Here is a 16709-nt window from a genome sequence, read left to right on the forward strand (position 1 = left end):
TTGACAGCTTGTTAATGAATACTTCACACTGTCGTTACCAAAGATTCAAACTGGACTAGTCAGCCACTGTTTTTTTTTCCTTCTGTTTATTTGTTCTGGCTTGGTGATTAATTGATAAATCAATGTCATGACCATTATTAAAGTGGACACTTTCTTACCTTGCTTTGTTAGATGTAAATCATGTTCTGATTGGAAACGCTAGCAGGCAACTGAGAGTCAGTCATCCTTGTGTATGGTAACACCATCCCCCCTCCAGAGTGTGTTTCCTATACACACTGCTTCACACTGCTGTGGCACATTTGTCAACTGTGGCCTTAATCAATATGTAATAATGGTGCGTCTCTGTGCCAGACAGGCCCCAGGTCACCAGTTATAAAGAGATAGATAAGACAGGGATGTGGAACACACTGTATGACAATATGTCCCTTCTCACATGCTGATATTGATCAAGTGCCGTGTGGATGTGCTTTGTTGTCCAACAGTGATTATGGATATGAGCGCCGCAGCGATGGGAACTGCCGGCCTGCCTTCTGGTTCAACCCCTCCACCCTCTCCAGAAGCTGCAGCCAGGGTCAAAACTACCTCAACAGCACAGGGTGAGGACTATGTGATTTAATATAATGTGATGTATGTTTATGTGCATTTCTTCTTTGCACAAACACGTCTGTTTTGGAGGCTCTTTCTTGGATGCTCAGGCAGGGTTTTAGAGCAGATACTGATCACAGAACAAGAAGCAGCTGTTCATAATCTGGTGTAAAGGAATACTTCAATCCCCAAATAACCATTTTACTCACTCCATGCTACTTTGAATTTGGAAAGAAAACCGCTGTGCTTCACTGCACATCGAACAAAACAGAGAAAATTCTTGGTAAATTGAAGTCATAGGGGTCCACGTTTGACACCAGAAGAACTATATCAAAACATGTGTTTACAAACTGCAGTACAGCCCAAGTCTCATTTATCTAGTTGTATTCTCAGTGCTTCCCAAACACATCCATTTTTGCTTAAACATTTCTATTTAAAATACTTCTGCATAAACAGTCTGGGGCATGGGTGAGTAGAGCGCCTGCAATGTTATGCAGAAGGGTTTCAGATCATAATATTTTAGCAACAGTGGGTGTGTTTGGGAAGTCCTGAGCATAAGACTGGATAAATCCAACTTCAATGCGACTTATACTGCATAAGTTGTGGAGAGTTTGTAAATGGATGTTTCAATATAGTTTTGCTGCTGTTAAATGCAGACCCCTATGAAGTGAGCATTGTGTTAGTTCAGGCAGGACACGATATCAAGATCAGCTCACATCCCAGCTACATCAGCTGATCTCAAACTGCCCAATCTACCAATGGAGCATCTGACTGATGGAAGGGAGTCAGCTGATAGATCACATGATTCCTTTCTATGCAATCAACTGGTGAATCTCATTCAGGGCGCCGTATTTAAACTGCTCTGGCCTGCCTACTGTCGCTTCTTCCTCTGCAAGCCGCTTTGCAACCCGCTTCCACCCCAGCTCCGCCTTTTCATGCTGTGTCTGACTTATCAGTGTCATTTCTGGTTGTCATTGATGCTGCTCTGTTCTGTTCCCGGGAGGTCTTTGCAGCTGCTCTCTCTGCCTTAGGCTTTCCATGTAAGCACATGGAAGGGCAGGGAGGTTTGCTCTCTCTGCCTCAGGCTTTCCTGCTTGCACATGGAAGGGCAGAGAGGTGTGCTCTCTCTGCCTTAGGCTTTCCACGTACGCTCGTGAAAGAGGCTTTCTGGGTAGGCCTAGGAAAGGCAGAGAGGCCCCAGAACAGAGCCATACCACCAAATATAATACTGCAAATGGAACTAAAGTGACTAAAGTGGTCCTGACTGAACTTCAATTCGTTAAACATTGTCTGTATTTGAGGCTCAAGTTTTCTTCCCAAATTTAACTTAACATGGGGGGGAAGTAATTTATACACAAATGATCATTTGGGTGGTGAAGTATTCCTTTAACATGCTGGCTAACAATGCGGGCATACAAAACTCTGATAAATCATTATTATAATCCTGCAAAAGCCCATTTGTTGAGGAAAGAGTTTGAGTTTAGTAGTGTTAGAAATAGCCGGCCACACACAAGTGGTAACAGGGTCATTTCACAGTAAATCTGCCTTGCAACAGTTTTGAGTGTATTCAGTTAAGCAAGGTTGTTTTAAGCTCACAAATATCAGTTGTTATTTATAACAATATGATTGTGTTGTTTCTTCTCAAAAAATGTACATAGCCTTACTTTAATTAAAGTATGTGAGTACTGCTTCCACCACTGGCATAAACTTACTTAGATGTGGTGAAGGGGTCAGGCGGCCATGATGATTCTGGCATGGGGAACATTGTTTGCTCAACTTATTTTAGTATCCAGATTTACTGCACTTCCCCAAAGCTAAAATTACTACCACTGCACTTCACCATGTCAGTTTAGTCACTTGTGATAACACGTTCTTATACCAAACACTCATATTGTTTGTATCTGTGGCGTAATAATTTACTTTCACTTGATGTTCTCTCTTGTGCCAGCAGGATATGTCTTCTGTGTTAGTTTTGAGGCTCCCCAGGGGACAGACACCTTGCAAAGCTTAATCGCAGTGGGAGTGTTTTTATTCACCAACGCTGTGATTAAGCTTTGTAAGGTGTTTCAGCCTCTGACACACAGCTTGTGTTGTCACTTGTCATCTGGTCTGTTTTTGCAGTTGGAAGGCACAACAGCTGTACTGACACACCACTCTGCAGAGTTCAACAACATTGTTTCTAAACCACAAGCACATGTAGCATCAAGGGGATTAGTTCAAAAACTGAAGGACTGCGTAGACTTGAGTAGATTAAACTGGTAAAAGGGGCAGAGTACAATACAGTTAAAGAAAAACATTTCTTTTGGATCTTTCCCAAGGTACCGTAAAGTGGTGCTGAACAACTGCACTAAAGGAGTTAAAGAAATGTACACGGCCAGAAAGCAGCAGTGCCCCAACAGACCTCCTAAAGGACTATTGCTGACAACGAAAAACGGAAAACTCACCGCCAACCTGGGCAGCAACGTCACCTTCCTGGTGCATCTAGATGAGGTGAGAACACAACACCCATACTAATCTAGTTGAACACCCTCAGGCACTGAGGCACTGATTTATTCAGTTGATTTTTCGGTAAAGCTGCATGATTTAGATTTAGATTTATTCTTGTTGGCGACAGTTTTGTAAGTTTACATCCAGCAGACAAAATACAAAATTAGCATAAATATAGAGTCATGTTTCTGGCAGTCTAAGTCCAGTATTCACGGTCTTTTTAGCTCTGTTTTGGTCTCCACCAACTCTGAATTGCCTTGTTGTTAAAAAGGCGCTGTACAAATCAACTTGCCTTGCCTTGCTGGGGGATGTCGTGTTAGATCCAGTGGCATCTAGTTAGGTTGCAGAACTGAATCTTGTGGCAAGACATGTAGAAGAACTATGGTGACTGACGTCGAAACACGACGTTAGTCTGTTGGTTTGACGGTGCTACTGTAGAACAACATGGTGAACTCTGAGGAAGAGAGTTTGGAATATTTTATACAATTTCTGCCAATAGATGTCCCTAAATCCTACACACTTGACTTTATAAAGAGCTATTTTTTGTGAAATAGCTTCCCTCTGCCTCTGGAAAAGCTAAAAGCTGAAAGACACTAAAATGATATTTGTTTTTTCTTGCTCTTTTGCTAATACCTGCTGCCTGACGCACCTGGAAAAGAGGTTGAGGTAGCAGTGAGTCTGAACCAAAGCAGTCATATTGAGTGCTGTTTAACTAAAACAATAAGCTGAAAGATTCAACTGCAAGACTTTAAATGCTCTGTGAAGATGAGGCGATCATCAGGGTTCATTACTATGATTGACCACTAATCACATTAGAGTATACATAGTCATTTTTAGCATTGATAAAGATATTTAGAAGTGCAGCTTCAAACCTTTTCTTTTTAAATTTGTGCATTTGTTCGAAGGGGCAGGAATCATGGTGTTTTCATCACCTTAGGATGAATTGTTGATATCCACATACAGAGCAGGTCATCTTCCACAGAATCCACCATGTTTCATTGCCATATTTCTACAGTTGCCTAAAAAAGACAAACCAAACACTTGCACTACACAGGGCCATTCACGTTTTCGCATTTTCGTGTTCGCCACCAAAGTTTTCCTACATGCTTGGCACATGAGAGAGGTTTCAACTGGTTGCAGTTTGCAACCTCAGCCACTAGATGGCACTAAGTCCTACACACGACAGACCTTCTAATTAGTAACATTTCCTCATTATGTTAATAGAAAACATTAATGTCTTTGCCTTACATTTCCCTTATACATGATTGCTGTTTCAAATGAGTTGTATACAAAAGTGCTTTCTAGTACACAAGGCTGAAAGGGGAAATACAAAAATATTCATATTCACTCTAACAGAACATTTTCTGTCTTGAGAATTTTTTCTGGCTAGTAAAGGAAACATCATATGTGGCATCCCACAGGGCTCGATACTGGGTCCTCTGTCCACTTTGTACATGTTGCCTCTTATCCAGAAACACTGCATACATTATACACTGATGACACACAGTCGTACAGATCCTTGTTTCCTGGACACTTAAACTCTTTTAAATCACTGGCTGGATGTAACATAGATATAAAAACTTTAATGTCTCAAAATGTCCTGGAGCCCAACAAAGACAACATTGAAATTTTTATCAGTTTTTTTGACACACATTACCAAATATGTGTTTTCATTTAGTGTCAAGAATATTTATTATAAGTTTAAGGACACATAAAGCAAAAGTCATTGTGTTTGTGACTCTACAACAAGAAATGAGACCAAAGGGGCTGCATGAAACTGATTTTTAAGGTGTATTTTTTTGGCTTTTAAAAATTGAAGACATAGTTTACAGAACCCTGAAGCAAGAATGCCAAAGTTTGAGTACTGCCTGGGGATTTTTAGGAAAGCAACCACGTTCTAAACACTCTAAAGTTTAATAAAGTCAAATGGCTTCAAATCTCCCATGCAGTGCAAGAGTTGTGAGCCAGAAGCAAAAGTAAAATACCTCACCTGAGACCCTGTTAGTGAGTGTGAGGTGCTATGTTCAGAGTCAGGCTTGCCAGGCTTCTTGGTCGCTAGGAAACTGCCTCACATGTTTCCCAGGAAGAATATGGTCCATTGATATTAACTGCAGGCTTTTGGAGCATTAGCAACAGAAGCGTTTTTCTGCCACTGGAACAGCTCAAGGTAAGTGCATGTCCCCCGGGGTCTTGTCCAGGCCCAGTTGTCATATTACTGTGATGAGTTGAGGAATCGAGGCCTGTTTCTTTAATTAAGATGGGGATTGTCTTTAAGGGTAGGGTTAGACGGAGGGTGGTGGGTTGCAAAACGATGTGATAAAAGAAGAGAGGGGTGGGGTAAAGAATCCTTGTGGCATCAGCCGTATTTGAGAAAATTCTCAAGATGAATTCAAAGTTTAATTTATATTCATGAAGGCTGCATTGGATGTATTTCTCAGGGAAAGCAAATGCCCTTAAATATTTAATGGGTAGAAGACTCTGTGGTGCACATCCACATTTAAAAATAAGTAGGAAATCTACAAAGAAAAAAAAAAAAAAAAAAGTGGACACCTGTTTAAGATATGATATGATCAGCTCCACTACATGGTACATTTACTGGTCAGAACCTGGTTTTGTATTGGTTTGGAAACCTGTTATGTAACACAATAATTACAGCTACGGATGGGCTTTGTAAAAGCGACTGACTTCTCACTAAGCGGTTGGCAGAGGAGTGATTGGCTGTGCCTAAATGACATCAAACAATTCATGAAGAATTTAACTGCCGTTCCATGTTTGGCATCAAAGGGGGTGGAGACACAGGGAATTTGAGGCACTTGCAAATTCACTTCATTTTCTCTCTGCCAGTTATAATGGTTTTGTGTTTAAAGCATGTGGTGTATGTGAGTGTGTTGGTGAAAAGAGAATTTATATATGAACATAGCATTGTTTAAATGGCATGCCTGAAGTGCATTAGCTCATCTTTTGCCCAAAATACACATAATTGCATGACATCAAACTGACTGTAAAGAACAGTATATTGTAGGGATGCACGATTCATTGGTACATCAGTATCGGCTGATATTCGCCGTGTTGACTGCCATCAGCCTATCAGCAAATAAGATGGCATTCGCCGATGTCGGTGGCTGATGTTTTTGGTTGTGTCACATTAATTTTCCACAGGCTAAAAAAGCAGGGCACTATGACTAATGGAATTCCGTCACCCCGGGGACAATATTAAATGTGTTTTCGACAAATGTAGATCTTCGCAGGGACGCCTTCGGGACGAAAGGATGTAATAAACTCCCTAGCGACACATCGGTGGATGCACCCTGTTGTTTCCCTGATAATGCTACAGTGTGAACAACAAATCCGTGTTGAAATGGGAAGCAGGAAAGCTAGTTAGCGTTAGCTCCAAGCTCCAACTAAAGGCCTTTGCATACTGAGTCTGTGTATTTCAAATGCGTTTTTTAATCCGTCATCTGAGCTGTGCTCCCTCTCTGTCTCCACAATTTGTGTGCGGTCCACATCCTTCTCCTCTTCATCTTCATCCACCTGAATATTGCTATCTGAGTTATGAAATGATTCTGTATGCCCCGTTCCTCTCTCTTGTTGCGGCCGTGTCCCGTCGCCACTTTTTTTCGTCACTGATTCTTGGTCAAACATCTCTAAAGGCTCTGACGGATGTGGGAAAAGCAGAAAATAACCTGTTGCAAATTTTTTATAACGGACTAAAGTTTCTGACTCGTGATAGGCACAACGGAAGGTCTTACTTACTTTTAGATGTGCGGCATTTTCGGATGAAAAAACAAACTCGGTATGCAAAGGCCTTAACTGCTGAAAGAGGTTGCATTGATTTACATTCAAGCTCTATTCAGTACAAATGATTATTTGGGCAAAGATGAATTAAAGCATTCTCATGATGTGATCTTGTAAAATGTACTTGTGGTGAGAAACTTGAGTTAATACAGTTGTTTGAGGGAGAAATTTGTTGATGTTTTCACAGCAATATAAAACAGATATTAGAGAGAGAATTATGATATATTTAGTAGAACATCCTAAAGTCGTTTTAAAGATGTTTTTTGTGTGTCTATGATTGCCTCTGTGCTCATTCAAAGGTAATAAGGGACTGAATCACTTTAAAACAGTTACCCTTTTTTTGCACAAAAGGGGAATAACAACAAAATGAACTAAACTAATCAACAGCAACAAAAAATATCAGTTTTGGCTACTGGCTAAATTCTTATTTTGAGTATTTCTGAGTATTGGTATGGGCTCAGAGTCTCATAAGCAATGCATTCCTAGAAAGTCCTGACTAACTCCAGTAAACACTGCGGTCAAGACTCTCCTAAGAGGCTTACAAAAACACTTGAGTCCATTTTCTGCGACTGGTTCATTTTTAAATCAACAAGTACGACAGATCAAATCAGATGGTGACACAGAGCAAGCCAGACTTCCCTCTTTGTTCAATGTTGTCATGAATCAGATTTGGCTTCACTTTCGCTGGCACAGCTTAAGTAACCAAAGCTTTGCCAGCAAAGTGCTTAAGTTGGAGAGTGGACACTGGTGAGACTGTGCTCCATTTTTGTTCTTTCATCAGAGAGACATTATTATTATTCCCACAGAAAAATTCAGGTTTTTCTTCAGTTATTTTAGGTTGTAAAATAGCTTTATAATTGTCCCCTTAAGGTGTGGAAAAAAAAACATGAAAGGATTTATTGTACTGTGGTATTTTAGTCACTCAGTGTTCAGCTCGATTCAGATTTGTGGTACCACCCCCTGATGCCATATGTGTGGCCATCGCTACATTACGTTACATCCCCCGTTCAAGACGGGGTAGAAGTTCAAAAGACACAAAGTCGTTCCTTCTTGGTTAAAATCAGCTCCCTGTGATCTGCCTAACAATTGTTTTTGTCAGTTTGAATTTTTATCAGCCACTTCTCTGTTTCACACTCTAGTCACATTTGGGAGGAAATGTTCTACAGTTCTTGCTCATGTTATCTTTTTGTGAAACTTATTTCTGCCCCGGTGGGAAAGCTAGATGGAATCTTATGCCGACGAGCATTGTGATCGAACATGACAGGCGCAACTGCTGAGGATTCCCACCTAAAATATTAACTGCAGTGCTCATTTTCAGACTCTGTCTTGTCATAGCATTAGACTTGTCCTGACTTGTTTGGCTATTAAAGATTAGTCGACAGGAGAAACATGAAAAGTAAACACCTTTATACTCTTATTTCCCATGAGACACAGGTGGTGAACTACCTTTCAGTTAAAAGAGTTTTTCCATCGATGTACTCATTTTAGTAAGGTATAAAATAGAGACAGCCCAGTTAATATTTCATAGAAATCAAGAATGTGTCAAACTGTACATTTAAAGCTAGTTGATTTTTTGGCCACTTGAAAGCAACATAATAACCTATAAACACATTTACATTCACATAAGACCTCACAAAGAACTGCTGGAAATGAGCTTTGAGCTACAGAACATCGGGTGCAATTAATGTATTTTGCATTTTCCTTGTTTGATGATTTAAAAAATATATATCTTTTATACCCCATCTAAGAATTATCTGTCATTTTGGAAGAACTGTATATCAAATGCTGCATTCAAAGACCAACTCACTCCCCATAAAAAAAAAACATGTTGGCACTGTACTTTTTAGCAAATACATTACATTTGCATGTTATTATGTAAATGTATCGTGCTGTGGGTAACGTGGTTCAGTTTAGACGCAAAAATCACTTGGTTACACTTCATATCATGTTTTGTCTTAGAATATCTGGTTTTTGTGGCACAATCCTGATGGATGGAAATGCAGCTATGTCTCAGAAAAAAAAAAAAAAAAGAGGGTCGCCATAAAACATTAAAGTTTCAAGGTCAAGGTCCAGGTCAGCTTTATTATCCCCGAGGGGCAAATTGTGGTACAGCCAGCAGCAATCACATCTAAAATACAATAGACAGAAAAAAACAAGAACTGCAGATAGGAAATAATAGATAATAGACACAATAATAGACAAAACACTGGTCACTCATTGAGGACGTTGATGTTAGCAATAACAAAAGATTTCTTAAGTCTGTTTGTCCTGCACTGAGGCAATCTGTATCTGCGGCCAGACGGGAGCAAGTTAAATTCCACAGCCAGAGGGTGAGATGGCTCAGCAAGGATTGTTCGGGCCTTGCTTAAAACTCTCGCCTTGTAGAGCTGAGGGAGGTCATTTAGAGTGGTACCCACCACCTTACGACACACTTTAACAATACTCAGAAGTCTGTTTTTGTTTTTAACATTAAGAAGTCCAAACCAGCTAATGAAGGTAAAAGTTAAAACAGATTCAATAAAACATGAGTAAAACATCCTCATTAAGGTATAGTCAACGTTAACAAGGCAAAGCTTGCGCAGTAAGTACAGAAGCTGGTGTGCTTTGTTGTAAACAGAATCAATGTGCTGATCGAAAGAGAGATTATCGTTGGTGGCTAAAAAGCCGCCACAAAGCGATGACTAGCTAAAACACAACCGGCAGCTTTGCAGGCAGCTCACCTAGGTGACACGCCACCCATCATTTCCACGCCCCCTCCATGACAAAGTCAAAAAATAAACGACATCACTTTAGAAACATTTATATGATATATGTGAAACTTGCAGATATAACACACTGGAAGAAACATACAATGCCAATATTTCCTTCTGGCGACTGGGCTGCTTAGACAGAACGAAAAGTCAAGCCCACACCTGCCTCATAGGGAAAAAAAAGATAACAACTTTCTCCCCAGAGGGATGTAAATTTAAAAGAAAATGCAGTTAAATCACATTAGAATATATAAATAAATGGGTAAATTAATAAATACAAATGTATCTTTTTATGAAGCCTCTTATGTAAACATATAGGGCAGTGCAGTTAGTATTTGCTCATATCTTAATTCAAAATGTGCAAAATCAATTTAAAAATGATTAAAATGTCACAGTATAGTATACTGTCCCAAAAATCATAAAAATGTCATAGTGTAGTATGTCATCTCAAAGATGATAAAAAATGTCACAGTATAGTATGTCATCCCAAAATTCATAAAAGTGTCATAGTATAGTATGTCGTTTCAAAAATCATAAAAATGTCATAGTATAGCATGTCTTTTTAAAAATGATAAAAATGTCATAGTATAGCATGTCGTTTTAAGAATAATAAAAATGTCATAGTATAGCATGTCGTTTAAAAAAATCATAAAAATGTCATAGTATAGCATGTCATTTTAAGAATGATAAAATCGTCATAGTATAGCATGTCGTTTCAAAAATCAAAAAAAATGTCATAGTATAGCATGTCATTTTAAGAACGATAAAATCGTCATAGAATAGTATGTCGTTTCAAAAATGCTAAAAATGTCATAGTACACTATGTCGTCCCAAAAATGCTAAAAATGTCATGGTACAGTATATCGTCCCAAAAATGCTAAAAATGTCATAGTATAGTATGTTATGTCAAAAAAATCATAAAAAAATTCATAGTATAGCATGTCGTTCCAAAAATGCTAAAAATGTCATAGTATAGTTTGTCATTCCAAAAATGCTAAAAATGTCATAGTATAGTATGTCGTTTCAAAAAAGATAAAAATGTCTTAGTATAGAATGTCGTTTCAAAAAGTGATAAAAATGTCATAGTATAGTATGTCATTTCAAAAATGATAAAAACGTCATAGTATAGCATGTCGTTCCAAAAATGATAAAAATGTCATAGTATAACATGTCGTTCCAAAAATCATAAAAATGTCTTCTTATAGTATGTCGTTTCAAAAAAACAGCTGTAAGACCTTATATATATTTAGATTGCTGCTCCCCGATTTCTCAAGAATTGACCACAGTGATTTCTTCATCTAAATCATCAACATGTCTCTTAGACCCCCATCCTAACCAGGCTACTTAAGGAAGTCTTACCTTTAGGTAACACTCATATATTAGATATGATCAATATATCTTTATTAACAGGCTATGTACCACAATCTTTTAAGGTAGCTGTAATTAAACCTCTCCTTAAAAAGCCCACCCTGGATCCAGAGGTGTTAGCCAACTATAGACCAATATCTAATCTTCCCTTTATGTCAAAGATCCTTGAGAAAGTAGTCGTAGACCAGCTGTGTGATTTTCTCCATGATAATAATTTATTTGAGGAATTTCAGTCAGGATTTAGAGTGCATCATAGCACTGAGACAGCACTAGTTAAAATTACAAATGATCTTCTGATTGCTTCGGACAAAGGACTTGTCTCTGTACTTGTTTTATTAGATCTTTGTGCGGCGTTTGACACTATTGACCATCAAATTCTGCTACAGAGACTGGAACACTTAATTGGCCTAAAAGGTTCTGCACTAAGCTGGTTTTAATCTTATTGATCTGATCATTTTCAGTTTGTTCATGTTCATGATTAATCATCCTTACGTACTAAAGTTTGTTTTGGAGTTCCGCAAGGTTCTGTGCTCGGACCAATCCTATTTACTCTGTATATGCTTCCTTTAGGTAACATCATTAGAAATCACTCTGTAAATTTCCATTCTTATGCAGATGATACACAGTTGTATTCATCGATGAAGCCAGAAGAAACCAACCAATTAACTAAACTCCATAACTGCCTTAAAGACATAAAAACCTGGATGAGCACCAATTTCCTGATGTTAAATTCAGACAAAACTGAAGTTATTGTTCTTGGCCCCAAACAACTCAGAGACTCTTTATCTGATGACATAGTTTCTCTAGATGGCATTGCTCTGGCCTCTAGCACTACCGTAAGAAACCTCAGAGTAACATTTGATCAAGATTTGTCTTTTAATTCTCATTTAAAACAAACCTAACGGACTGCATTTTTTCATTTGCGTAATATTGCAAAAATTAGGCCTATCCTGACCCGAGAGCCAGAGCCTTCAGTTATCAGGCTCCTCTCCTGTGGAATCATCTTCCTGTTGCGGTCTGGGAGGCAGACACCGTCTACACATTTAAGACTAGACTTAAGACTTTCCTCTTTGATAAAGCTTATAGTTAGGGCTGGCTCAGGCTTGCCTTGTACCAGCCCCTAGTTAGGCTGACTTAGGCATACTCTGCCGGGGGACCTCCTATAATACACCGGGCACCTACTCTCCTTCTCTCTCTCTCTCTCTCTCTCTCTCTCTCTCTCTCTCTCTCTCATGTCCTGTTACTGCATCTTGCTAACTCGCCCGTACTGTCACTAACTCGGCTTCTTCTCCGGAGCATTTGTGCTCCACTGTCTCGCAGGTTAACTCATATCGCAGTGGTGCCTGGATAGTGTGATGTGTGTGGTTGTGCTGCTGCCGCCTGGATAGTGTGATGTGTGTGGTTGTGCTGCTGCCATGGTCCTGCCAGATGCCTCCTGCTGCTGTTGTTATCATTAGTCATTAGTCATACTTCTACTGTTATTATACACATATGATTATTGTCACACATGAATACTATCAGATATTAATATATACTTTCAACATATTGTACCACAATAGCCAGAATTATAATTATAATATTATTACTTTCATTAATGTTGTTGTAAGCTACTGTCATTACCGTCTGTCCTGCATCTGTCTCTGTCTCTCTCTCTGTCTCATTGTGTCATACGGATTACTGTTAATTTATCATGTTGGTCTATTCTGCACAATATCTATTGCACATCTGTCCGTCCTGGAAGAGGGATCCCTCCTCAGTTGCTCTTCCTGAGGTTTCTACCGTTTTTTTCCCCCCGTTAAAGGGTTTTTTGGGGGAGTTTTTCGTTATCCGCTGTGAGGGTCCTAAGGACAGAGGGATGTCGTATGCTGTAAAGCCCTGTGAGGCAAATTGTGATTTGTGATATTGGGGTTTATAAATAAAATTGATTGATTGATTGATTGATTGATTGATTGATTGATTGATTGATTGATTGATTGATTGATAGTATGTCGTTTCAAAAATGCTAAAAATGTCATAGTATAGCATGTCGTTTCAAAAATCATACAAATATCATAGTATAGCATGTTGTTTCAAAAATCATCAAAATGTCATAGTATAGTATGTCGTTCCAAAAAAGATTAAAATGTCATACTATAGCATGTCGTTTTAAGAATGATAAAAATGTCATAGTATAGTATGTCGTTCCAAAAATGATAAAAATGTCATAGTATAGCATGTCGTCCCAAAAATCATACAAATGTCATAGTATAGCATGTCGTTTCAAAAATCATAAAAATGTCAAAGTATAGCATGTCGTTTTAAGAATGATAAAAATGTCATAGTATAGCATGTCGTCCCAAAAATCATACAAATGTCATAGTATATTATGTCACCCCAAAATTCATCAAAATGTCATAGTATAGCATGTCATTTCAAAAATCATAGAAATGTCATAGTATAACATGTCATCCCATAAATCATAAAAATGTCATAGAATAGCATGTCGTTTCAAAAATGGAAAAAAAATGTCATAGTATAGCATGTCGTTTCAAAAATCATAAAAANATAGTATAACATGTCATCCCATAAATCATAAAAATGTCATAGAATAGCATGTCGTTTCAAAAATGAAAAAAAAATGTCATAGTATAGCATGTCGTTTCAAAAATCATAAAAATGTCATAGTATAGTATGTTGTTCCAAAATTCATCAAAATGTCATAGTATAGCATGTCGTTCCAAAAAAGATAAAAATGTCATAGTATAGCATGTCGTTTTAAGAATGATAAAAATGTCATGGTATAGTATGTCGTTTCAAAAATGATAAAAACGTCATAGTATATTATGTCACCCCAAAATTCATCAAAATGTCATAGTATAGCATGTCGTTTCAAAAATCATAAAAATATCATAGTATAGTATGTCGTTCCAAAAAATATTAAAATGTCATAGTATAGCATGTCGTTTCAAAAATGAAAAAAAAATGTCATAGTATAGCATGTCGTTTTAAGAATGATAAAAATGTCATAGTATATTATGTCGCCCCAAAATTCATCAAAATGTCATAGAATAGCATGTTGTTCCAAAAAAGATTAAAATGTCATAGTATAGCATGTCGTTTTAAGAATGATAAAAATGTCATAGTATATTATGTCGCCCCAAAATTCATCAAAATGTCATAGTATAGCATGTCATTTCGAAAATCATAAAAATATCATAGTATAGCATGTCGTTCCAAAAATGATAAAAATGTCATAGTATTGTATGTCGTTTCAAAAATCATGAAAATATCATAGTATAGCATGTCGTTTCAAAAATGATAAAAATGTCATAGTATATTATGTCGCCCCAAAATTCATCAAAATGTCATAGTATAGCATGTCGTTCCAAAAATCATAAAAATATCATAGTATAGTATGTCGTTCCAAAAAAGATTAAAATGTCATAGTATAGCATGTCGTTTTAAGAATGATAAAAATTTCATAGTATATTATGTCGCCCCAAAATTCATGAAAATGTCATAGTATAGCATGTCGTTTCAAAAATCATACAAATGTCATAGTATAGCATGTCGTTTTAAGAATGATAAAAATGTTATAGTATAGCATGTCGTCCCAAAAATCATACAAATGTCATAGTATATTATGTCACCCCAAAATTCATCAAAATGTCATAGTATAGCATGTCATTTCAAAAATCATAGAAATGTCATAGTATAACATGTCATCCCATAAATCATAAAAATGTCATAGAATAGCATGTCGTTTCAAAAATGACATAAAAATGTCATAGTATAGCATGTCGTTTCAAAAATCATAAAAATATCATAGTATAGTATGTCGTTTCAAAAATGATAAAAATGTGATAGTGTATTATGTCGCCCCAAAATTCATCAAAATGTCATAGTATAGTATGTCGTTTCAAAAACGATAAAAATGTCATAGTATAGCATGTTGTTCCAAAAACGATAAAAATGTCATAGTATAGCATGTCGTTTCAAAAACGATAAAAATGTCATAGTATAGCATGTCGTTCCAAAAACGATAAAAATGTCATAGTATAGTATGTCGTCTCAAAGGGGAGTTTTTCCTTATCCGTTGTGAGGGTCCTAAGGACAGAGGGATGTCGTATGCTGAAAAACCCCGTGAGGCAAATTGTGATTTGTGATATTGGGCTTTATAAATAAAATTGAACTGAAATTGAATAAAAATGTCACAGTATAGTATGTCGTTTTAAAAATGGTAAAAATATCACAGTGCAGTATGTCGTTTCAAAGATGATTGTTATGTTCAGTCTCGGGGTGTCTAAGACACAACATGAAAAGCCCCATCTTTCCCAAGTCCCAAGTAGCCACAATGACACAAACATATGGTATGATCAAATAATGTGGATTTATTACAATAATTGAATAACAGAAGTGAGTGAAATAATAACGTCAGGGTGGACCCAAGGCCAAAATAACAAACAAAACAATCCTGTCAAGGGAGTAAGTAAATCACCTGACCAAATAATAAGAAACAAATGACAAAAAGCTTATCTCCCTAACTAAATAAACAGGAGAAAAAGGGTGAGTAACAAAACTGGCAGTCCACCCTTACTATTCAACAATCTACACAAAATGATGGTTCAAAACAATCCGACAATACTACAATACTACAACGTGTGGCCGGTTGGGAGAGGAGGAAGGTGAGGTATGCCTACTCGCTCGCCGGCAATCGCCATCTTGGCCCTTTAAAAGCCGAACACCCTCGGCTGCAGCCAATTACGAACGAGGACCTTTGTGATCCGCCAATCATCGCCGGGCTGTGGCACACACCTATTTACATACACAAAACAGAACACACAGAGAGAGAAAACATGCACGGAAACAAAAACTTACATAAATCATGACAACAGTCGTAACAATGATAAAAATGTCATAGTACAGTATGTCGTTTTAAAAATGATAAAAATGTCACAGTATAGTATGTCGTTTTAAGAATCATAAAAATGTCATAGTATAGTATATTGTTTCAAATATCATAAAAATGTCGTAGTATAGAATGTCGTTTCAAAAGTCATAAAAATGTCATAGTATAGTATGTTGTTTTTATATGTCGTTCCAAAAATGATAAAAATGTCATAGTATAGCATGTCGTTTCAAAAATCATAAACATGTCATAGTATAGCATGTCGTTTTAAGAATGATAAAAATGTCGTAGTATGTCGTTCCAAAAATGATAAAAATGTCATAGTATAGTATGTCGTTTCAAAAATCATAAAAATATCATAGTATAGCATGTCGTTTTAAGAATGATAAAAATGTCATAGTATAGTATGTCGTCCAAAAAATCATAAAAATGTCATAGTATAGCATGTCGTTTTAAGAATGATAAAAATGTCATAGTATAATGTCGTTCCAAAAATGATAAAAATGTCATAGTATAGCATGTCATTTTAAGAATGATAAAAATGTCATAGTATAGCATGTCTTTTTAAGAATAATAAAAATGTCATAGTATAGCATGTCGTTTTAAGAATGATAAAAATGTCATAGTATAGCATGTCGTTTAAAAAAATCATAAAAATGTCATAGTATAGCATGTCGTTTTAAGAATAATAAAAATGTCATAGTATAGCATGTCGTTTAAAAAAATCATAAAAATGTCATAGTATAGCATGTCTTTTTAAGAATGATAAAAATGTCATAGTACAGTATGTCGTTCCAAAAATGATAAAAAATGTCATAGTATAGCATGTCGTTTAA

General features: G+C 37.0%; 1 protein-coding gene and 1 long non-coding RNA gene across 3 annotated transcripts in view; one reads left to right on the forward strand and one right to left on the reverse strand.

The window, feature by feature from the left end:
- Positions 1–16709, forward strand: part of sorcs3a (sortilin related VPS10 domain containing receptor 3a) — a 315141-nt gene that overhangs the window by 258815 nt on the left and 39617 nt on the right. For both annotated transcript variants that reach the window (XM_050045235.1, XM_050045234.1), the window contains exons 17-18: positions 483–596; positions 2904–3075. In XM_050045235.1, the coding sequence (XP_049901192.1) occupies positions 483–596; positions 2904–3075 (286 nt within the window). The remainder of the gene's footprint in view (positions 1–482; positions 597–2903; positions 3076–16709) is intronic.
- The window catches only part of LOC126390785 (uncharacterized), an 80137-nt gene continuing 78773 nt past the window's right edge, over positions 15346–16709 (reverse strand). The window contains exon 4 of the long non-coding RNA XR_007569992.1: positions 15346–15779. This is a non-coding gene — a long non-coding RNA (uncharacterized LOC126390785). The remainder of the gene's footprint in view (positions 15780–16709) is intronic.

This window comes from Epinephelus moara, chromosome 5, assembly GCF_006386435.1.
Source record: "Epinephelus moara isolate mb chromosome 5, YSFRI_EMoa_1.0, whole genome shotgun sequence".
Classification (NCBI taxonomy): domain Eukaryota; kingdom Metazoa; phylum Chordata; class Actinopteri; order Perciformes; family Serranidae; genus Epinephelus; species Epinephelus moara.